Genomic DNA, 21,836 nt, shown 5'->3' on the forward strand with positions numbered 1-21,836 from the left:
TGCAGCGCCCGGCACAACGGGGGCAGGGGGCCCCGATGTCTGATGCTCGGGTTATTTCAACTCCATTCGCGCCGCCATGTTTTCAGTACCCCCCCCCCCCGCAATTATCGTGGGCCAGGCGGGGGCTGGAAATTCCTCCAGGAGACAATACAGATCGAGGCCACCAGCTGCACAAGACAGGGAAAAAGTTCAAGACAACCCAACCCACCCGCGCCCCGTACATCGCCCCCCCACACGCACACCCCCCCGGGGGGTCGCCGGAGAAAGCCCCCGACGCAGCCTGGGACGCGGGCCTGGACAGCAAGAAAGAAAGGGGCCTCAGAGGCGCCCGCAAGGAGCCAACCTGCACCCCCCGATCTGGGGCAAGTGGGGTACCCAGAGGGGTCCCACAAAGCCACGCGGGGGGGGGGTCCAGGGGACCAACGCACATTGACGGGGCCGGGGGGGGTCTCCGCAGCTTGGCCAGGGGGTGCAGAAAAGGGGGTTCCTGGGCTGACCCACCCCCCCACACTTCCAAGGGGCATTTCCCGGGGGGGGGGGGCAGCTGCACGTGCCCAAACAGCCCCCCCCGCCCAGGATTCACACCCTGCTCCCCAGCTGCACCCGCAGGGTCTGGGGGGGGCAATTAACCCCCCCACACAACGGGGGGGTAATTCCCCCCCCAGACCCCGATATTCTGCCCCGGGGACCCCCCCATTGCCCCCCCATACCCGGGGGGGAGGGGAGAGAACCTGCCCCCCCCCGCGGGATCTCCATGGCAACGGGGCGCCAGGCCCGGCGCGCGGGGGCCCCGGGGTGGGGGAGGGGCCCGGCTCGCGGGGGGGGGGCACCCGGGTCTCACCGCGGCGCCCGGCTCGGCGGGGGCGGGGCCTGGCGGGGGGCGGGGCCGGGGGCCCTGGCCGCGCGCGGGGGGGGGGGGGCTCCGGGGTCTCTCGCCGCTTCCGCCGCCGCCGCCGCCTCCTCTCGCCGCTTGTTTGTGTTTGTACCAAGATGGCGGCGCTGCGCCGCGTCACGTGACGGGGGGAGCCCGGGGACCGCGGCGGGAGGGGGGCGGGGGCGTCACGTGACGGGGGAGCAACCGCCGCCCGGCGCGCGGGACGCAGGCGCGCGCTCGGGGGGTTGCGTCTCCAGAGCGAGGCTGCGGCGGGGGAAGGGGGCGGGGCCGCCCACACACACGCGCACACACCCACCACCAACCGCCGCCGGCCGCGCGCGTGCGCCCTTCGGCGAGAGGCGGCCAGGACCACGTGACGGGGGAGCAACCGCCGCCCGGCGCGCGTGACGCAGGCGCGCGCTCGGGTGCGTCTCCAGAGCGAGGCTGCGGCAGGAGAAGGGGGCGGGGCCGCCCTCACACACACACCCCCCCCAACCGCCGCCTGCCGCGCGCGTGCGCCCTTCGGCGAGAGGCGGCCCCGCCCCGCGCCGCCAGGAGCACGTGACGGGGAACGGCCTTCCTGCCTCGCTGCGGGGCTCGGGTCACGTGACCCACCCCGCCCCCCCCCCCACAATGGTGGTTCCCGCCTCCTGGGGGGCGGGAAACCGCGACGTCACCGCCTCACCTGCTGATACCATTGTCACAGTATGATGTCACCACAGGGACAGATGAGGTCACCGCCCGGCCCTGTGACGTCACCTCCCGGCCCTGTGACGTCAGCCCCTGGCCCTGTGATGTCACTGTGCCACACAGTGGTGTCAGCACCTGGGCTGCGCAGCGACGGATGATGTCACCGCCCGCCCCTGTGATGTCATGATGTCATAATGTCAAGGCATTGAGCTAGTCCTCTGGCCCCGGTAGCCCCAAGTGGCCCCCACTGCCTCCCCTGATGCCATCATAATGACATTATGGCGCAGTGTGAGGCCATGATGTCATTAGGTCTCTCAGTGACAACACACCCTTACATCTTCTGCCATGATGTCACCACATGCAGCAGCAATGTCATTGCAACACAAAATGATGTCACTGGCCACCCTTCTGAGCAAAGACAGCCCCCAGCAGGACATCAAAAGGCTGTGATGTCACCGCGCCTTGCTGCGAGGTCATGGCCTCAGCCCATGGCATCACTGTGTGCCCTGTGATGTCAGGGAACAACGTGACTTCCCATGATGCACCAGTGACTTGGCATGTCACACAAGGATGTCACAGCCTGAGGCTACAATGTCACTCTGTTGGGTTATGATGTCATCATTGTACATCCAGGCACCGTGATGACCACATGCTTCACCCTGCTGCTGCGGCCTTGCCTGCTTGTGGAGTGGAACCGGCTCATGACATCACAGCTCCACATTCACCTCTGCCCGCACCAGCCCCCACTGCCCTCCCAGAGCCGGGGAGAGAACCCAGGAGTCCTAGCTTCCAGCCCCACCACCGCTCTAACCCAGCAGCCCCCTAAAAAAATGGGAGAAGGGAATAAAAAACACAGACACAAAATGTAACCCGTTTTTTACTGGGTGATTGGAAGGGGGGGTTCACTGGGGCCAGCTCCAGAAAACAGGGGGTTAATAATTTAGGGGTCACTGGGGGTACTGGAGCTGGGACGCGGGAAGCGAGACAGAAAAGACGGGGCACGGGGCTCTGTGGGGGGTTTTCTTTCCCCTGCCCCCTCATTCGAGGTTTGGGGGGGAGGCCGGATGCTCCAATCCCCACTAGGCCGAGGCTCCATTGGGGTCGGGGTCCCCATCGCGTTCCCGGCATCTGGTGAAGGTGCCCTTGACCGACCCCTCCACTGCGGCTTTGAGCTGGCCGGGGGGGCAGAGACAGCACATCAGGGACACACCTGCCCCCAAATCTGAGCCCCCCCGCCCCCCATTTGATCCGCGACCCCCACCTGCTGCCCCTCGCCTCCTTTCTCAACTTCCCTGAACTCCAAAGCTCCCCCTCTGACCCCTACATCCTCCCTGACTCCCCCACACGCCCTCTCTGATCTCACTGTGACCCCCATGTCTTTCCTGACACCCCCTCCGACCCCCGGCATGACCCCACGAGCTCCCTGCCCCCCGCCCCCATGACTCCTCTGATCTGCTTGACACCCCATCCCACGCCCCCCACCCTCCATCTGCCCCTCACCCTACCTCTCGGAGGCTCACCACCCCGACCAGCCGGCCCACGTTGGTGACATAGGCGGTCCTCAGGCCCAGCAAGTTGAAAAGGTCGTAGCACTGCAGGGGGGGACGGGGGGGCAGAGAAAGGGGGGGCAGACGTCAAACCAAGGGGGGCAGATATTGGGGGGAGCGGGTCAGAATCAGCAGTGGGGCTCAGGGCTCAGGACAGGGCCATGGGAGGCACCCAGCAGACATTAGCTGGACTTTGGGGGGGGGGGCGGGACATGGGTCATAACGATATGCAAATGAGCCCTACCCCATGGCAGCCGCTAATTGAAGTGCAAAGGTCTTGTTCCCACACTGCATGTGCAAGTGTGTGCAAATCCGGGATGCAAATGAGCAGGCTGGGCTAATTGCATATTCAAATTCATCTGCAACTCCTCCCATGCTAATTCTATATGCAAATTACCCTACCAGCCCCTCTGCCCCTAATTGCACATGCAAGTTGATGTGCCAACGCCTCTCACTCTAATTGCCCATGCAAATTTACCCAAAGCCCCTCCCACCTTAATTGCATATGCAAATCTCTATCAACACGTATAAGGAATTACCCCCCAGTGAATGCAAATGAGCTGCTGTCAGATTTGCAGACGTCATTTCACCTAATTGCTCTGCCCCGAGTGTGCTGCCGATGCCAACGGTGGCCGTATCTGCATATGCAAATTCATGCCAACCAGAGATCTGCCCAAGCCCGCTCAGAGGTGGCACCCAGACTCGGGTCCAGGCGGGTTAGGGCTGCAGATTCCCGAGTCCCAGAATCCCTTGCGCCACCTCCGGCCACGCGGCGGCTGCAAAGCATGCTGGGAAGGCAGAGCGGAGGGCGAGGGAGCCCGAGGCAGCTGGTGGCACCCACCTGGTAGAGGGTCTCCTTCTCCAGCAGGCGGTAGGGGGCCGGGTCGATGGGCAGCTCCTCCAGCCGGACCATCGCCTGCAGCTGCTGGCACTCCCAGTCCTCCACCTGCAGCCAGCACAAAGCATCCTGGGAAAGATCCACCTGGCTGGGGTCCTCCCAGAACCCTCGGCGCCAGCCCACGCCAAGCACCCGGTGCAAAGCATCCTGGGAAATATCCGCCCTGCTGTGGCCCCCTCCCAGAATCCTCGGCGCCAGCCCACGCCAAGCACCCGGTGCAAAGCATCCTGGGAAATATCCGCCCTGCTCTGATCCCCTCCCAGAATCCTCGGCGCCAGCCCATGCCAAGCACGCGGTGCAAAGCATCCTGGGAAATATCCGCCCTGCTCTGGCCCCCTCCCAGAATCCTCGGCGCCAGCCCACGCCAAGCACCCGGTGCAAAGCATCCTGGGAAATATCCGCCCTGCTGTGGCCCCCTCCCAGAATCCTCGGCGCCAGCCCACGCCAAGCACCCGGTGCAAAGCATCCTGGGAAATATCCGCCCTGCTCTGATCCCCTCCCAGAATCCTCGGCGCCAGCCCATGCCAAGCACCCGGTGCAAAGCATCCTGGGAAATATCCGCCCTGCTGTGGCCCCCTCCCAGAATCCTCGGCGCCAGCCCACGCCAAGCACGCGGCGCAAAGCATCCTGGGAAATATCCGCCCTGCTCTGACCCCCTCCCAGAATCCTCGGCTCCAGCCCACGCCAAGCACCTGGCGCAAAGCATCCTGGGAAATATCTGCCCTGCTCTGGCCCCCTCCCAGAATCCTCGGTGCCAGCCCACGCCAAGCACCTGGCGCAAAGCATCCTGGGAAATATCCGCCCTGCTCTGGCCCCCTCCCAGAAAACTCGGCGCCAGCCCACGCCAAGCACCCGGTGCAAAGCATCCTGGGAACACCCCAACAAGTATATATGGTATGGGAAGCTACCTCCCAGTCTGAACCCCAAAGGGTGGGGGCCCCCCCCCCAAGTCTGACCTTTGATAGTCTGGGGTCACCCCCCCCATATAGGGGAGATTGGAGAACCCCCCGGCTCCTTCAATCACCCTGCACACTGGGGGATGGCTGGGGGGGGCTATGGCCCCCCCACCCGGGTTCCTGCAGGGGTCCCCACAGACATGCAGCCCTGCCCCCGACATACCAAGTGACACACGTCCTTCATCTTGACAGACAGCTGGGTGCCTTGCTCCTGGGGAAGGGGGGTTGAGGCACAGATCAGCTCCCGCAGCATCACCATTGGGGGGTCCCCCAGGTCCCCCGCCACAATCCGTGGGCCTCCCCTTCCCTGACCCCCACTCCCAGCCACAGGCATCCACCAATGGGTCCCCCTGCTCCCCTCCAGTCCCCCATCAATGCATCCTCCCAGCCCCCACTGCACCCTTCCAAACAGGGGCCCCCCCCGCACCCCTTTCCCCAGCTCTCCCCCCCGGCACCTCTTCCTTTGATGTCCCCCCATCGCGCGGCTCAGCAGAAACCATCGGTGCTTCTGGGAAAGAGAGAGACACACGGGGTGGGGGCAGGTCAGATCGCGACTCTCCCCCACCATCCCAGACCATCCCCCCCAGACTCCATGTGTCCGCCGCCCTGCAATGTCCCTGTCCTGCGCACCTGGCTTCTCCTCTGGGGTCCCCGAAGTGCCATCTGCACCCAGCAGCTGCAAGGGAAACAGTCACCGAATCAATCCCTGGCCCCTTGCCCGGCACTCAGATGCGCCCACCTCTGGGGCGGGGCGGCTGGTTACCCAGGACCCCTCGCCTGGCGCTGAGATGCGCCCACCTCTGGGGCGGGGCGGCTGGTTACCCAGGGCCCCTTGCCCGGTCCTGAGACACAGCCACATCTGGGGTGGGGCGGCCGGTTACACGGGGACCCCTCGCCTGGCGCTGAGATGCGCCCACCTCTGGGGCGGGGCGGACGGTTAACACGGGACCCCTCGCCCAGCGCTCAGATGCAGCCATCTCTGGGGCGGGGCGGCCGGTTACCCGGGGACCCCTCGCCCAGCGCTGAGATGCGCCCACCTCTGGGGCGGGTGGCGATGAGACTCACGGGCTCTGTGGGGCTGTACGCCTCGGACTGACGGAGCAGATACTGGAATCGCTTTTCCGTGCTCAGTTGCTCCGACAGCAGCTTGGCGAGATGCTTCCTCCGGATGGAGCCCAGCAAGATCCTGGACTCTGCAAAGCAGACGAGGGGGGGTTAATGGGGCAGGGGCCAGTCCCCTCTAGGGGGCGCCGGCTCCCACCCAGCCCCAGGGCAGGGACTGGCTGGCACGGGGGGGGCGGCTCAGGGGGGGCCACACTGACCTCGGGAGTCCACCAGCGGGAACTGTTTGAGGCTGGAGGCCTTCAGCAGACCCCGCACGTCCTTGAACCTGCAGCCCCGGGGCAGGTATTTGAGGTCCGTGACCATGAAATCCTCCGCGTAGATGTCGTGGGCCCTGGTGTGAGACGAGGGGAGGGGAGGGTTAAAGCTGGGCAGAGAACCCAGGAGTCCTGGCTCCCAGCCCCCCCGCTGCTCTGACCCACCAGCCCCCACTCCCCTCCCAGAGCTGGGGAGAGAACCCAGGAGTCCTGGCTCCCAGCCCCCACTCCCCTCCCAGAGCCGGGGAGAGAACCCAGGAGTCCTGGCTCCCAGCCCCCGCGCTCTAACCACCAGCCCCCACTCCCCTCCCAGAGCCAGGGAGAGAACCCAGGAGTCCTGGCTCCCAGCCCCCCTGCTCTGACCCACCAGCCCCCACTCCCCTCCCAGAGCCGGGGAGAGACCCCAGGCGGCCTGGCTCCCGGCGGGACCCCGGCGTCCGGGCGCACCCGCTCTGCCCCACGCCCAGCTTGGGGAGGTAGGGCAGCTGCTTGACGATGATGATGCCGTCGAAGAAGGAGGCCTGGAGCCGCTGGCTGAGCCCGTTGGCCACCAGCACCGCAATGAGCACGGGCAGCACGTGCGCCATCTGCCCCGTCAGCTCGAACACCAGCAGCGCCGTGGAGAGCGTGTGGGTCACCGCGCCCGAGTAGGCCGCTGCGCCTGGGGGGAGAGGGGGGTGAGCCCCGAGGAGCCGGAACACTCCCCGCTTGGCAACGACACCCCCCTCCGAGCCCCCACGCCCCCCCAAGCACCCCTGCCCCCGCTGAACCCCCACCCCCCCAAACATCTCAGCCGTCCGGCGAGCCCCCGTCGAGCCCCCCGGATCTCCCTGAGCACCCCACCCCTCTGGCGAGCCCCCCGCCAAGCCCCCCGGATCTCCCTGAGCACCCCAGCACTCTGGCGAGCTCCCGTTGAGTCCCCGGATCTCCCTGAGCACCCCAAGCCTCTGGCGAGCCCCCCGTCGAGCCCCCCGGATCTCCCTGAGCACCCCAGCCCTCCGGCGAGCCCCCCGCCGAGCTCCCCGGACCTCCCTGAGCACCCCAGCACTCTGGCGAGCTCCCGTCGAGTCCCCGGATCTCCCTGAGCACCCCAAGCCTCTGGCGAGCCCCCCGTCGAGCCCCTCGGATCTCCCTGAGCACCCCACCACTCTGGCGAGCCCCCCGGACCTCCCTGAACACCCCAGCACTCTGGCGAGCTCCCGTCGAGCCCCCGGACCTCCCTGAGCACCCCAGCCCTCCGGCGAGCCCCCCGCCAAGCCCTCGACCCCCCCCCAAGCACCCCCAGTCCTGACTGGCTTCATAGGCAGCAATTCCAGAGCATTGCCCAGGAACTCAGTGACAACTGGTGGCAGGAGTGGGATGAAACTGCCCAGTCGGGGTCCCTCCGGGAAACTGTGGGGAGCTGAGAGCCCCCAGGCCCAGTTCATCACAGCCCTGTCGAGCCCCCCTAGCCCCACCAAGCACCCCCTGCCTCCCGCAGCGGCTCGTACCAGCCAGGGCGTAGGCCGCGGGGCCGATGGCGATGCGGATCCCGTCAGAGACGATCCCCTCGGGGAAAACCTTGGCCATGATCTCCCCATAGAGCCGCCCGAGCCCCGCACCTGTAGGCAGAGAGCCCCCACCCCGGGTTACATGGAGACCCTGGCCAGACCCCCCCCACCCCAGGCCAGATCCACCCCCACCTCCTTCGGCCAGACCCCCCGAGCCCATCCTGGGATATGGCCAGGGGCTGGGAGCCCGGACTCCTGGGTTCTCTCCCCAGCTCTGGGAGGGCAGTGGGGGCTGGTGGGTGAGAGCGGGGCGGGGGGCTTGGAGCCCGGACGCCTGGGTTCTCACCGTAGACGAAGACGGGCAGGAAGTAGCCGGCGGGGACGACCATGGTGGTGGCGAGGAGCAGCATGAAGAACTGGGGAGGAAGGACGAGCGAATGAAACAGCCCCCACCTTTCCAGCCCCCCCCCGACTCCCCTTGACAGCTCCTCCCCCAGGGCCCGGCAGCCACCAGGGGGCGCCGGACACTAGCTGCCCCCCCAGAGCCCCCGCCGCCCCCCCACCTTGGAGAGCAGGAAGACGCTGAGCATCTCGAGGGAGGAGAGCTGGGGGTGGGTCCACTGGAGCCAGGGGTCCGCGTAGGAGGGGTGGGGGGGCTGGCGGGAGGCGTTCAGCCCCCCCAGCTCCGCCTGCCCCCAGGTGCAGTTGTTGAAGAAAGTCTCCAGGAGCTCCTTCATGGTCAGCTGGGGGGGGACACAGAGCGGGGTGAGACGTGGGAGTGGGGGGGATCCCGGCTGGGGGGCCGGAGGAGGGGAAGGGGGCCAGAGGAGGGGATGGGCGAGGCTGCGGGGGGGGGAGGGGAGGGGAGGGGAGGGGGATCCCGTTCGGGAGGGGCAGGGAGGGGGGTGAGATGGGGATGTGGGGGGGATCCAGGCCAGGGGAGGGGGCCAGGGGAGGGGAGGGGGTACTCACCCGCGCCCCCAGGTACTGCCCCAGCCCGTGGGGGAAGGTGACGCTCGCCAGCACCAGGGAGACCAGCCCCGTGTGGAGGATTTTGCTGCGGGGGGGGGAGAAAATGGGGGAGATGGTAACGGAAGGGGGTTGAAGGGGGAGCAAGGAGAGATGGGGGGAGGGGGCTCAGGGGGGGCTGTAGGCTGAGCCAGAGGGAGCCAGGGGTGGGGGTCCATAAGCTGCCAGCTCTGGGCCCCACAGCAGAGGGTGCCGGGGGGGGCCCGGGGGTAGGAGCTGGGGCAGGGTTTGGGGGGGCTCCAGGGGGCTCTGGGGGGCAGGAACTGGGGCAGGGTTTGGGGGGCTCTGGGGGGCAGGAGCTGGGGGGGGCTCCAGGGGGCTCCTGGGGGCAGGAACTGGGGCAGGGATTGGGAGGGCTCTGGGGGCCAGGAGCTGGGGCAAGGTTTGGGGGGGCTCCGGGGGGCAGGAGCTGGGGCAGGGTTGGTGGGGGCTCTGGGGGGCAGGAACTGGGGCAGGGATTGGGGGGCTCTGGGGGGCAGGAGCTGGGGCAGGGTTTGGGGGGGCCCGGGGGGTCACTCACTTGTTGCCCAGCAGGCGCCCGGGCAGGGGCCGGTTCTGCATGGCCAGCAGCAGGTTACGGTGGCAGAAGAGGTAGACGCAGCAGAGAGCCCCACACAGCGCCCTGCGGGGACAGGGTCAGCACGAACCCAGGCGTCCGGGCCCCGAGCCGGGGGGAGAACCCAGGAGTCCTGGCTCCCAGCCCCCTGCTCTGACCCACCAGCCCCCACTCCCCTCCCAGAGCCGGGGAGAGAACCCAGGAGTCCTGGCTCCCAGCCCCCCCTGCTCTGACCCACCAGCCCCCACTCCCCTCCCAGAGCCGGGGAGAGAACCCAGGAGTCCTGGCTCCCAGCCCCCCTGCTCTAACCACCAGCCCCCACTCCCGTCCCAGAGCCGGGCAGAGAACCCAGGAGTCCTGGTTCCCAGCTCCCTGCTCTAACCCCCCTCCCTGGGCCGGGGCTGAGCCTGGCCAGGCGGGGGCGGAGCCAGGGGCGGGGGGCGGAGTCTGGCCGGGGGGCGGAGCCAGGGGCGGGGGGCTGAGCCTGGCCAGGTGGGGGCGGAGCCAGGGGCGGGGGGCGGAGCCTGGCCGGCGGGCGGAGCCAGCGGGCAGAGGGTGGAGCCTGGCCGGCGGGGCGGAGCCAGGGGCGGGGGGCGGAGCCTGGCCGGGGGGCGGAGCCAGGGGCGGGGCTGGAGCCTGGCCGGGGGCGGAGCCAGCGGGCAGGGGATTTCGGGGTGCCCCCACTCACCCCAGCAGGGCGAACGAGAGCAGCTCGGGCAGGTCGAAGGGGAACTCGACGCGCCAGCCGGTGCTGAAGAGAACGGCCACCGTCTCTGGGGGGGTACGGGGGGGCAGTTAGTCTGGGGGGGCCGGGTCCCCCCGTCTTCCCTGCCCAGCCCTCAGCCCCCAAAGCCCTGTGATCCCGGCCCCCTGCCCCGTCCACCGTCTCCAGCCCCTCTCTCACTCCAGATCTCCCCCCACAGCCCCCTCCTCTGAACCCCATATCTCTACCCCCCAACCCTCCCAGCCCAGATCTCCCCGGCCCCCATTTCTCCAGCCCCTCAAAACCCTCTCACTCCAGATCTGCCCCTCCCCTGTACCTCATTTCTCCAGCCCCCCAAACCCTCTGACCCCAGCTCTCCCCCCACTGCCTCCTCCCCTGCACCCCATATCTCTACCCTCCAACCCTCCCAGCCCAGATCTCCCCGGCCCCCATTTCTCCAGCCCCCCCACAGCCCCCTCCCCTGCACCCCATATCTCTACCCCCCAACCCTCCCAGCCCAGATCTCCCCGGCCCCCATTTCTCCAGTCCCCCCCACAGCCCCCTCCCCTGCACCCCATATCTCTACCCCCCAACCCTCCCAGCTCAGATCTCCCCGGCCCCCATTTCTCCAGTCCCCTCCACAGCCCCCTCCCCTGCACCCCATATCTCTACCCCCCAACCCTCCCAGCCTAGATCTCCCCGGCCCCCATTTCTCCAGCCCCCCAAACCCTCTGACCCCAGCTCTCTCCCCACAGCCCACTCCCCTGCACCCCATATCTCTACCTCCCAACCCTCCCAGCCCAGATCTCCCCGGCCCCCATTTCTCCAGCCCCCCCCCACAGCCCCCTCCCCTGCACCCCATATCTCTACCCCCCAACCCTCCCAGCCCAGATCTCCCCGGCCCCCATTTCTCCAGCCCCTCAAAACCCTCTCACTCCAGATCTCCCCCTCCCCTGTACCTCATTTCTCCAGCCCCCCAAACCCTCTGACTCCAGCTCTCCCCCCACTGCCCCCTCCCCTGCACCCCATATCTCTAACCCCCCAACCCTCCCAGCCCAGATCTCCCCGGCCCCCATTCCTCCAGTCCCCCCCACAGCCCCCTCCCCTGCACCCCATATCTCTACCCCCCAACCCTCCCAGCCCAGATCTCCCCAGCCCCCATTTCTCCAGTCCCCCCCACAGCCCCCTCCCCTGCACCCCATATCTCTACCTCCCAACCCTCCCAGCCCAGATCTCCCCAGCCTCCATTTCTCCAGTCCCCCCCACAGCCCCCTCCCCTGCACCCCATATCTCTACCCCCCAACCCTCCCAGCCCAGATCCCCCCGGCCCCCATTTCTCCAGCCCCCCAAACTCTCTGACCCCAGCTCTCTCCCCACAGCCCCCTCCCCTGCACCCCATATCTCTACCCCCCAACCCTCCCAGCCCAGATCCCCCCGGCCCCCATTTCTCCAGCCCCCCAAACTCTCTGACCCCAGCTCTCCCCCCACTGCCCCCTCCCCTGCACCCCATATCTCTACCTCCCAACCCTCCCAGCCCAGATCTCCCCGGCCCCCATTCCTCCAGTCCTCCCCACAGCCCCCTCCCCTGCACCCCATATCTCTACCCCCCAACCCTGCCAGCCCAGATCTCCCCGGCCCCCATTTCTCCAGCCCCCCCACAGCCCCCTCCCCTGCACCCCATATCTCTACCCCCCAACCCTCCCAGCCCAGATCTCCCCGGCCCCCATTCCTCCAGTCCCCCCCACAGCCCCCTCCCCTGCACCCCATATCTCTACCCCCCAACCCTGCCAGCCCAGATCTCCCCGGCCCCCCATTTCTCCAGCCCCCCCACAGCCACCTCCCCTGCACCCCATATCTCTACCCCCCAACCCTCCCAGCTCAGATCTCCGCGGCCCCCATTTCTCCAGTCCCCCCCACAGCCCCCTCCCCTGCACCCCATATCTCTACCCCCCAACCCTCCCAGCCCAGATCTCCCCGGCCCCCATTCCTCCAGTCCCCCCCACTGCCCCCTCCCCTGCACCCCATATCTCTACCCTCTCAGCCCAGATCTCCCCCTCCCTCATTTCTCCAGCCCCCCAAAACCCTGACCCCAGCTCTCCCCCCCACCCCCGTACCGCGCTCCCCGTGCAGCAGGGGCAGCAGGCGGAAGGTGAGGGCGGCGCAGGACGCGGAGAAGAAGCCGCGCCAGTAATCGCGTAGCGCGAAGTGGGTCCCCATCGCCTCCACGGAGAACAGCACCCCTGGGGGGCAGGGGGGGTCAGCCGGGAACGGGGGCCCCGAGCGCCCCCCTCGGGTCCCCCCGGCCTCCCTCCCCTGAGCCCCCTGCGTGCCCCCAGGGCCCCCCTGTACCCCCACACCTCCCCGTGCCCCCAGACCTCCCCGTGCACCCCCAGGTCCCCTCTGTACCCCGAGACCTCCCCCCGTGCCCCCGGGTCCCCGTGCAGCCCCAGACCTCCCCGTGCCCCCGGGTCTCCCCGTACCCCCAGACCTCCCCGTGCCCCCAGACCTACCCATGAACCCCCAGGTCCCCCCATACCCCCAAACCTCCCCCCGTGCCCTCAGACCTCCCCGCGCACTCCCAGGTCCCCGCTGTACCCCCAGACCTCCCCCCGTGCCCTCAGACCTCCCCGTGCACCCCCAGGTCCCCCCTGTACCCCCAGACCTCCCCCGTGACCCCGGGGCCCCCCTGTACCCCCAGACCTACCCGTGCCCCCAGACCTCCCCATGCACCCCCAGGTCCCCCCCATACCCCCAAACCTCCCCGTGCACCCAGACCTCCCCGTGCACCCCCAGGTCCCCCCTGTACCCCCAGACCTCCCCCGTGACCCCGGGGCCCCCCGTACCCCCAGACCTCCCCATGCCCTCAGACCTCCCTGTGCACCCCCAGGTCCCCCCTGTACCCCCAGACCTCCCCCCGTGCCCTCAGACCTCCCCGTGCACCCCCAGGTCCCCTCTGTACCCCCAGACCTCCCCCGTGACCCCGGGGCCCCCCGTACCCCCAGACCTCCCCGTGCCCCCAGACCTCCCCGTGCACCCCCAGGTCCCCCCGTACCCCCAGACCTCCCCCCGTGCCCTCAGACCTCCCCGTGCACCCCCAGGTCCCCCCTGTACCCCCAGACCTCCCCCCGTGCTCTCAGACCTCCCCGTGCACCCCCAGGTCCCCACTGTACCCCCAGACCTCCCCGTGCCCTCAGACCTCCCCATGCACCCTCAGGTCCCCACTGTAGCCCCAGACCTCCCCGTGCCCTCAGACCTCCCCATGCACCCTCAGGTCCCCCCGTACCCTCAGACCTCCCTCCATGCCCCCGGGTCCCCGTGCACCCCCAGACCTCCCCCCGGGGCCCCGTGCACCCCCAGACCTCCCAGTGCCCCCGGGTCCCCCCTGTACCCCCAGACCTCCCTCCATGCCCCCGGGTCCCCGTGCACCCCCAGACCTCCCCCCGGGTCCCCGTGCACCCCCAGACCTCCCCGTGCCCCCAGACCTCCCCGTGCACCCCCAGGTCCCCCCGTACCCCCAGACCTCCCCCCGTGCCCTCAGACCTCCCCGTGCACCCCAGGTCCCCCCTGTACCCCCAGACCTCCCCCCGTGCCCTCAGACCTCCCCGTGCACCCCCAGGTCCCCCCGTACCCCCAGACCTCCCCCCGTGCCCTCAGACCTCCCCGTGCACCCCAGGTCCCCCCTGTACCCCCAGACCTCCTCCCGTGCCCTCAGACCTCCCCGTGCACCCCCAGGTCCCCCCTGTACCCCCAGACCTCCCCCCGTGCCCTCAGACCTCCCCGTGCACCCCCAGGTCCCCACTGTACCCCCAGACCTCCCCGTGCCCTCAGACCTCCCCATGCACCCTCAGGTCCTCCCGTACCCCCAGACCTCCCCCCGTGCCCCCGGGGCCCCATGCACCCCCAGACCTCCCAGTGCTCCCGGGTCCCCCCTGTACCCCCAGACCTCCCCCGTGCCCCCGGGGCCCCGTGCACCCCCAGACCTCCCAGTGCCCCCGGGTCCCCCCTGTACCCCCAGACCTCCCCCTGTGCCCCCGGGGCCCCGTGCACCCCCAGACCTCCCCCCGTGCCCCCGGGTCCTCATGCACCCCCAGACCTCCCCCCGTGCCCCCGGGTCCCCCCTGTGCCCCCGGGTCCCCGTGCAGCCCCAGACCTCCCCGTGCCCCCGGGTCTCCCCGGCCTCCCTCCCCATAGCCCCCTGCGTGCCCCCAGGGCCCTATGCACCCCCAGGCCTCCCCGTGCCCCCAGACCTCCCCATGCCCCCGGGTCCCCCTGTACCCCCAGACCTCCCCCTGTGCCCCCGGGGCCCCCTGCACTCCCAGACCTCCCCGTGCCCCCTGCATCCCCAGACCTCCCCGTGTCCCCGGGTCCTCGTGCACCCCCAGATCTCCCCCCGTGCCCCCGGGTCCCCCCTGTACCCCCAGACCTCCCCCCGTGCCCCCGGGGCCCTGTGCACCCCCAGACCTCCCCGTGCCCCCAGCTCCCCCCCTGCACCCCCAGACCTCCCCGTGCCCCCGGGGCCCTGTGCACCCCCAGACCTCCCCGTGCCCCCGGGTCCCCCCCGGCACCCCCAGACCTCCCTGTGCCCCCGGGTCCCCCCTGTACCCCCAGACCTCCCCCTGTGCCCTCGGGTCCCCATGCACCCCCAGACCTCCCTGTGCCCCCGGGTCCCCCCTGTACTCCCAGACCTCCCCCCGTGCTCCCGGGTCCCTGTGCACCCCCAGATCTCCCCCCGTGCCCCCGGGTCCCCCCTGTACCCCCAGACCTCCCCCCGTGCCCCCGGGTCCTCGTGCACCCCCAGATCTCCCCATGCCTCCGGGTCTCCCCCATGCCCCTGGGTCCCTGTGCACCCCCAGACCTCCCCGTGCCCCTGGGTCCCCCCCGTACCCCTAGACCTCCCCATGCCCCTGGGTCCACGTGCACCCCCAGACCTCCCCGTGCCCCCGGGTCCCCCCCGTGCACCCCCAGACCTCCCCATGCCCCCAGGTCCCCCCCGTGCCCCCGGGTCCCTCCCCTGCACCCCCAGACCTCCCCCTGTGCCCCCGGGTCCCCCCCTGCACCCCCAGACCTTCCCCCGTGCCCCCGGGTCCCCGTGCAACCTCAGACCTCTCCATGCCCCCGGATCCCCCCCTGCACCCATGCCCCCGGGTCCCCCCCTGCACCACCAGACCTCCCCCCATGCCCCCGGGTCCCCCTGCAGCCCCAGACCTCCCCACGTGCCCCCGGGTCCCCCCCTGCACCCCATATCTCCCCACATGCCCCCGGCTCCCCCCTGCACCCCCAGACCGGCCCCCATGCCCCTGGGTCCCCCCCTGCACCCCCAGATCTCCCCACATGCCCTCAGGTCAGCGTGGGGAGCGCTGGGGGGTCAGCTGGGAACCAGCCCCCCAACCTCCTTTCCCCCCCCACGTGCCCCCCGACCTGTCTCCCTCCCACCCCTCCTTCTCTGCTCCTCCCCCCAACCCCACAAGCACTTTGGGGTCACTCACCCCCCACGGGGGCCACGAAGCAGCAGGCCACCCCCACGGCCGCCCCGGCCACCAACATCTCGTACTTGCGGGCCGGGTTCTGGGGGGCAGAGATGGGGGGGTGAGAGGTGGGGGGTGCTGAGGACCGGGGGGGTTGGGGCAGTTTGGGGGATGGGGGATGGGCCGGGGGAGGGGCCATGGGAAGTTGGGGGGGGGCGGGGATACCCCCGGACTCACCTCCTTGGTCCCGGCAACTCGAACCATCACGCGGCCCAGCTGGGTGGCCAGGATCGTGGCCATGTGAACGAAGGGGCCCTGTGGAGAGAGACGAGGTCACTGCAGCCCCCCCATATCCCCCCGACCCCAGCCCCCCGATCCCCCCAACACACCCAGCCCCCACCTCTCAGATACCCCCATCACCAACCCCCCCATCCCTCAACACACCCAGCCCCCACCTCCCAGATCCCCCCAACACACCCAGCCCCCAGATCCCCCAATCACCCCTACACACCCAGCCCCCACCTTCCAGATCCCCCCAACACACCCAGATCCCCGACCCCTAAATCCCCCATCCCCAGAGACCCCAGCCCCCCGATCCTCCCAACACACCCAACCCCCACCTCCCAGATCCCCCCAACACACCCAGATCCCTGACCCCTAAATCCCCCATCCCCAGAGACCCCAGCCCCCTGATCCCCCAACACACCCAGCCCCCACATCCCAGAAACCCCCCATCTCAAACCCCCCTATCCCCCTAACACACCCAGATCCCCGACCTATAAATCCCCCACCCCAGAGACCCCAGCTCCCCGATCCCCCCAGCACACCCAGCCCCCAGATCCCCCAATCCCCCCAACACACCCAGCCCCCACCTCCCAGATCCCCCCAACACACCCAGATCCCTGACCTATAAATCCCCCACCCCCAGAGACCCCAGCCCCCCGATCCTCCCAACACACCCAACCCCCACCTCCCAGATCCCCCCAACACACCCAGATCCCTGACCTATAAATCCCCAACCCCCAGAGACCCCAGCCCCCCAACTTCCCCAACACACTCAGCCCCCACCTCCCAGATCCCCCCAACACACCCAGATCTCGGACCCCTAAATCTCCCACCCCCAGAGACCCCAGCCCCCCGATCCTCCCAACACACCCAGCCCCCAGATACCCCCCATCGCCAACCCCCCATCCCCCAACACACCCAGCCCCCAGATCCCCCCGAACCCCCCCAACACACCCAGCCCCCACCTCCTAGATCCCTGACCCCTAAATCCCCCAACCCCAGAGACCCCAGCCCCCGATTCCCCCAACACCCCCAGCCCCCAGATCCCCCTGATCCCCCCAACACACCCAGATCCCCGACCCCTAAATCCCCAACCCCCAGAGACCCCAACACACCCAGCCCCCACCTCCCAGATCCCCCCAACACACCCAGATCCCAGATCCCCCTGATCCCCCACCACACCCAGCCCCCTGATCCCCCCAACACACCCAGATCCCCGACCCCTAAATCCCCCACCCCCAGAGACCCCAGCCCCCCAACTCCCCCAACACATCCAGCCCCCACCTCCCAGATACCCCCCATCTCAAACCCCCCTATCCCCCTAACACACCCAGATCCCCGACCCCTAAATCCCCAACCCCCAGAGACCCCAACACACCCAGCCCCCACCTCCCAGATCCCCCCAACACACCCAGATCCCAGATCCCCCGATCCCCCACCACACCCAGCCCCCTGATCCCCCCAACACACCCAGATCCCTGACCCCTAAACCCCCCACCCCCAGAGACCCCAGCCCCCCAAATTTCTCCAGCCCCGACCCCCAGGCCCCCCCAAGGGACCCCTGCACTCACCACTTTGCCCAGGAAGATGGTGCTGCCGGCCCCCAGGGTGCAGATCACCCCGACCAGCTTGGCCAGGCCGGTTCGCAGGGTGAAGAATTCGCTGAGCACGACCCCCCGGAGCGTCACCTTCAGCTCGGGGATCCCGGAGCCTGGGGGGGGACGTGTCAGAGCCCCCCATGGCCGGGGATCGGGGACCCCTGTTCACCCCCACACACACAGCCACAGGGACCCTGTATTCACCCCCCCCACGGCCCCAGGGACCCCACGTTCCCAGCCCCGCATGGCCTGGGGACCGGGGACCCCCTGTTCAGCCCCCCCACACACAGCCCTAGGGACCCTGTGTTCACCCCCCCACACTCGGCCCCAGGGACCCCACGTTCCCAGCCCCGCATGGCCTGGGGATCGGGGACCCCATGTTCACCCCCACACACACAGCCCTAGGGATCCTGTGTTCTCCCCCCCCACGGCCCTGGGGATGGGGGACCCCACATTCACCCCCTCACGGCCCTGGGGATGGGGGACCCCACGTTCACCCCCCCACAGCCCTGGGGATCTGAGACCCCACGTTCACATCCCCCGTGGCCCCAGGAATGGGGGACCCGGCGTTCACACCTCCCATGACCCTGGGAATCGGGGACCCCACATTCACCCCCCCCACGGCCCTGGGGATCGAGGACCCCGTGTTCCCAGCCCCCCACGGCCCCGGGGATGGGGGACCCGACGTTCACCCCCCCACACACAGCCCCAGGGATCAGGGACCCCACGATCGCAGCCCCCCAAATCCCCCTCCTGGGATCTCGGGGCTGTGGCAGGGCAGGGGGGCCCGGGCCCTACCTGCTGCCTGCGGCGAGATGTATTTGGCGACTCCGGCTGAGACCATCATGAGCCCCGTGTGGTAGAGGACCCAGGAGAAATACTGCAGGGCCCGGTACCCCTCCAGCGCGTCGTACACCCACAGGTTGGCTGGGGGGCAAGAGGGGGGGTCAGGGCAGGGATCCCGCCCCCTGTGCCCCCCCGGGACGGGCACTGTATGGGGGGCTCTATGGAGGACTGGGGATCTGGGGTGGGGGGGCGGGCGACTGGGGAGGGTCAAATGGGGGGGGTTCAGCATCTCAGAGGGGCCCCCAAATCCCATCTGCCTTGCGCTGCCGTGCCAGTGACTCCCACGGCTCTGGGACCCCGGGGGGGACTGGGGCTCGGGGGGCTGGGGGGCACCTCGCTGGAACTTGGAGATGACGACGTCGAGGCCGAAGCTGATGGTCGCCATGCAGATGCCAAGGAGGAAGAGGAAGATCCAGTCCTCGCCCAGCTTCAGGATCTGGGAGCGGACGGACAGACCCAGCGCTGCAAGAGAGACGGACGGAGGGTGCCCCTCAATCCCGACCCGCAGCCCCCGCAAGCCCAGCCCTGCCTCACCCAGCTCTGCCGGTGCCCCTCACTCCCGACCCGCAGCCCCTGCCAGCCCAGCCCTGCCCCCCCCCAGCTCTGCTGGTGCCCCTCACTCCTAACCCGCAGCCCCTGCTCCCCCCCTCAGACCTGCCGGTGCCCCTCACTCCCGACCCGCAGCCCCTGCCAGCCCAGCCCTGCCCCCCCCAGCCCTGCTGGTGCCCCTCACTCCCGACCCGCAGCCCCTGCTAGCCGAGCTCTGCCCCCCCAGCTCTGCTGGTGCCCCTCACTCCCGATCTGCAGCCCGCAGCCCACTTGCTGCGGGATCCCCTCCCTGTCCCTGTTCCCTCCAGTCATGTCCAGGTGTGGAAAATCCTTGAGGCAGCTGCTGCCCTTGACCCCGGGGCCGATCCGTGTTTGTGTCACACACTCCCTGTGTGATGAGAGGACCGGGGGGTGGGGGTGAAGGGAACCCAAACCCCGACCGGCCCCAGCCTGAATCCCAGGCCTGGCGGGCGTCTGTGTGAGCCTGTCCGTGAACACGCAACCCTGTTTATACCCCAAACAGAGACTGTAACAATGTGATTCCCTCCCGGCCCCAGCCCTGCCGGTGCCCCTCACTCCCGACCCGCAGCCCCTGCCAGCCCAGCCCTGCCCCCCCCAGCTCTGCCAGTGCCCCTCACTCCTGACCCGCAGCCCCTGCTAGCCCAGCCCAGCCCTGCCGGTGCCCCTCACTCCCGACCCGCAGCCCCTGCTAGCCCAGCCCAGCCCAGCCCTGCCGGTGCCCCTCACTCCCGACCCGCAGCCCCTGCTAGCCCAGCCCTGGACTCCCCCCCAGCCCTGCCAGTGCCCCTCACTCCCGACCCACAGCCCCTGCCAGCCCAACCCTGGGCTCCTCCCCAGCCCTGCTGGTGCCCCTCACTCCCGACTCGCAGCCGTTGCTAGCCCAGCCCTGGGCTCCGCCCCAGCCCTGCCGGTGCCCCTCACTCCCAACCCACAGCCCCTGCTAGCCCAGCCCTGCCCCCACTCAGCTCTGCCGGTGCCCCTCACTCCCGACCCGCAGCCCCTGCTAGCCCAGCCCTGGGCTCCCCCAGCTCTGCCGGTGCCCCTCACTCCCGACCCGCAGCCCCTGCTAGCCCAGCCCTGCCCCCACTCAGCTCTGCTGGTGCCCCTCACTCCCGACCCGCAGCCCCTGCTAGCCCAGCCCTGCCCTCACTCAGCTCTGCCGGTGCTCCTGCCAGCCCAGTCCTGGGCTCCCCCAGCCCTGTTGGGTGCCCCTCACTCCCGACCCACAGCCCCCACCAGCCCAGCCCTGCTGGTGCCCCTCACTCCCGACCCGCAGCCGCCTTACGTTTCAGCGCCTGTATCACCCTTTGCACAGCCTTGCGCCCCCTCGGCCGCTGGTCCCTGCCAAACAGCTTCTGGTACGTCTCCCTGAGGAGCTCACTGTCCAGGTGCTGCCCCTGGGACCCCGGCCCCCCAATCCCCTCCTTGGGCTCCCCCTTCCTTGAGCTGCACAGCCCCATGGCCCTGCCTGGCTCCACTGGCTGGCCCTCACCCCCTCTCCCCAGGGTTTATAGCCCCATCAGCCCTGCCCCACCCTGGGGGGAGCAGAACCAGCTGCCTGGAGCCAGGGACACCGGTCTGGGCTGGGCGAAGACAGGTGGGGGTGGGCGGCGGGGGCAGGCAGAAAGAGAGAGTGTGGGGAGATTAGAGGGTGGGTGTGGGGAGATACGGACAGGTAGATAGATGGGGTGTGGGTGTGGGGGGAGAGAGAGGCAGGGGATGGATGGGGATAGATAGATAGATAGAGGGGTGGATGGGGATAGATAGATAGAGGGAGTGGATGGGGATCAATAGATAGATAGATAGAGGGGGTGGATGGGGATAGATAGATAGATAGAGGGGTGGATGGGGATAGATAGATAGAGGGGGTATGTGGGGATAGATAGATAGATAGATAGATAGATAGATAGAGGGGTGGATGGGGATTGATAGATAGAGGGGGTGGATGGGGATAGATAGATAGATAGAGGGGGTATGTGGGGATAGATAGATGGTGTGTGCGGGGATAGATAGATAGAGGGGGTGGATGTGGATAGATAGATAGATAGATAGAGGGGGTATGTGGGGATAGATAGATGGTGTGTGTGGGGATAGATAGATAGAGGGGGTGGATGGGGATAGATAGATAGATAGATAGAGGGGGTGGATGGGGATAGATAGATAGATAGATAGAGGGGGTGGATGGGGATAGATAGATAGACGGGGTGGATGGGGATGGATAGAGGAGGTGGATGGAGATAGATAGATAGCAGGGGTAGATGGGGACGGATAGATCGCAGGGTTGGGGTGGCGATGGATGGTAGACACCTGTGTCTAGGGATATGCAGAGTCCCTAGAGCCTCGTGGGTCCCAGGGTAAGGGAAGACCTTTTCCTGGATCAAGGCCTCTTGGTCTCGGGATGGACAGACAGACAGAGGCAGATTCTCTGCCAAGCCCACCGGCTCTGATCTGGCCCCAGGGCCGGGCACTGGCCGGCTCTGCTCAGGGGCAGGGGGGAGTTAGGGGCTGGTGCCTGAGCTTTGCAAAGCTTCAGGGCGTCCCCCTCCCCAATCCGTCCTTGCTGTTGTGACAACAAACCCAGGGGAAGGGCACCCAGCTGTCTGGAGCCTGTGGGAGACACCTCTCCCTGGGGCACCAGATACGAGAGGGGGCTGGGAGCCAGGACTCCTGGGTTCTCTCCCCGGCTCTGGGAGGGGAGTGGGGGCTGGTGGTTAGAGCAGGAGGGGGCTGGGAGCCAGGACTCCTGGGTTCTCTCCCCGGCACTGGGAGGGGAGTGGGGGCTGGTGGGTTAGAGCGGGGGGGGCTGGGAGCCAGGACTCCTGGGTTCTCTCCCCGGCTCTGGGAGGGGAGTGGGGGCTGGTGGGTCAGAGCATGGGGGGCTGGGAGCCAGACTCCTGGTTTCTCCCCCCGGCTCTGGGTTATGGATTAACATCGGGGGCAGGCAAAGGGC

At 68.7% G+C, this 21,836-nt stretch overlaps 1 protein-coding gene across 1 annotated transcript; it reads right to left on the reverse strand.

Moving 5' to 3' along the window:
- Window positions 1-2,440: 2,440 nt before the first annotated feature.
- LOC127039760 (chloride channel protein ClC-Kb-like) lies at window positions 2,441-20,235 on the reverse strand. Its single transcript, XM_050933617.1, has 22 exons — window positions 20,172-20,235; window positions 18,650-18,778; window positions 18,269-18,397; window positions 17,444-17,583; window positions 15,825-15,902; window positions 15,616-15,687; window positions 12,237-12,444; window positions 10,108-10,192; window positions 9,384-9,485; window positions 8,807-8,891; window positions 8,398-8,577; window positions 8,181-8,250; window positions 7,835-7,945; window positions 6,792-7,005; window positions 6,288-6,421; window positions 6,031-6,158; window positions 5,596-5,641; window positions 5,421-5,473; window positions 5,129-5,176; window positions 3,953-4,078; window positions 3,070-3,156; window positions 2,441-2,736 (listed from the first exon to the last, which is right to left on the reverse strand). The coding sequence occupies exons 2-22, from the start codon at window positions 18,699-18,701 to the stop codon at window positions 2,644-2,646; spliced, it is 2,241 nt and encodes a 746-aa protein (XP_050789574.1). The 5' UTR covers window positions 18,702-18,778; window positions 20,172-20,235; the 3' UTR covers window positions 2,441-2,643.
- Between the last annotated feature and the right edge of the window lie 1,601 nt (window positions 20,236-21,836).

The sequence above is a fragment of the Gopherus flavomarginatus genome, chromosome 23 (genome assembly GCF_025201925.1).
Source record: "Gopherus flavomarginatus isolate rGopFla2 chromosome 23, rGopFla2.mat.asm, whole genome shotgun sequence".
Taxonomy (NCBI): Eukaryota; Metazoa; Chordata; order Testudines; family Testudinidae; genus Gopherus; species Gopherus flavomarginatus.

Bases quoted from the DNA above. Each gene is read 5' to 3' on its own strand.
- LOC127039760 (XM_050933617.1), bottom strand. From the start codon at position 18,701: ATGGCGACCATCAGCTTCGGCCTCGACGTCGTCATCTCCAAGTTCCAG. The intron at 12,445-15,615 runs GTGGGGGGTGAG...GGGGGCACGCAG, and splicing joins CCTGCTGCTTCGTGGCCCCC to GGGGCTCAGGGGAGGGAGGC. The intron at 10,193-12,236 runs GTACGGGGGTGG...GTACCCCCCCAG, and splicing joins CCTGCTGCACGGGGAGCGCG to AGACGGTGGCCGTTCTCTTC.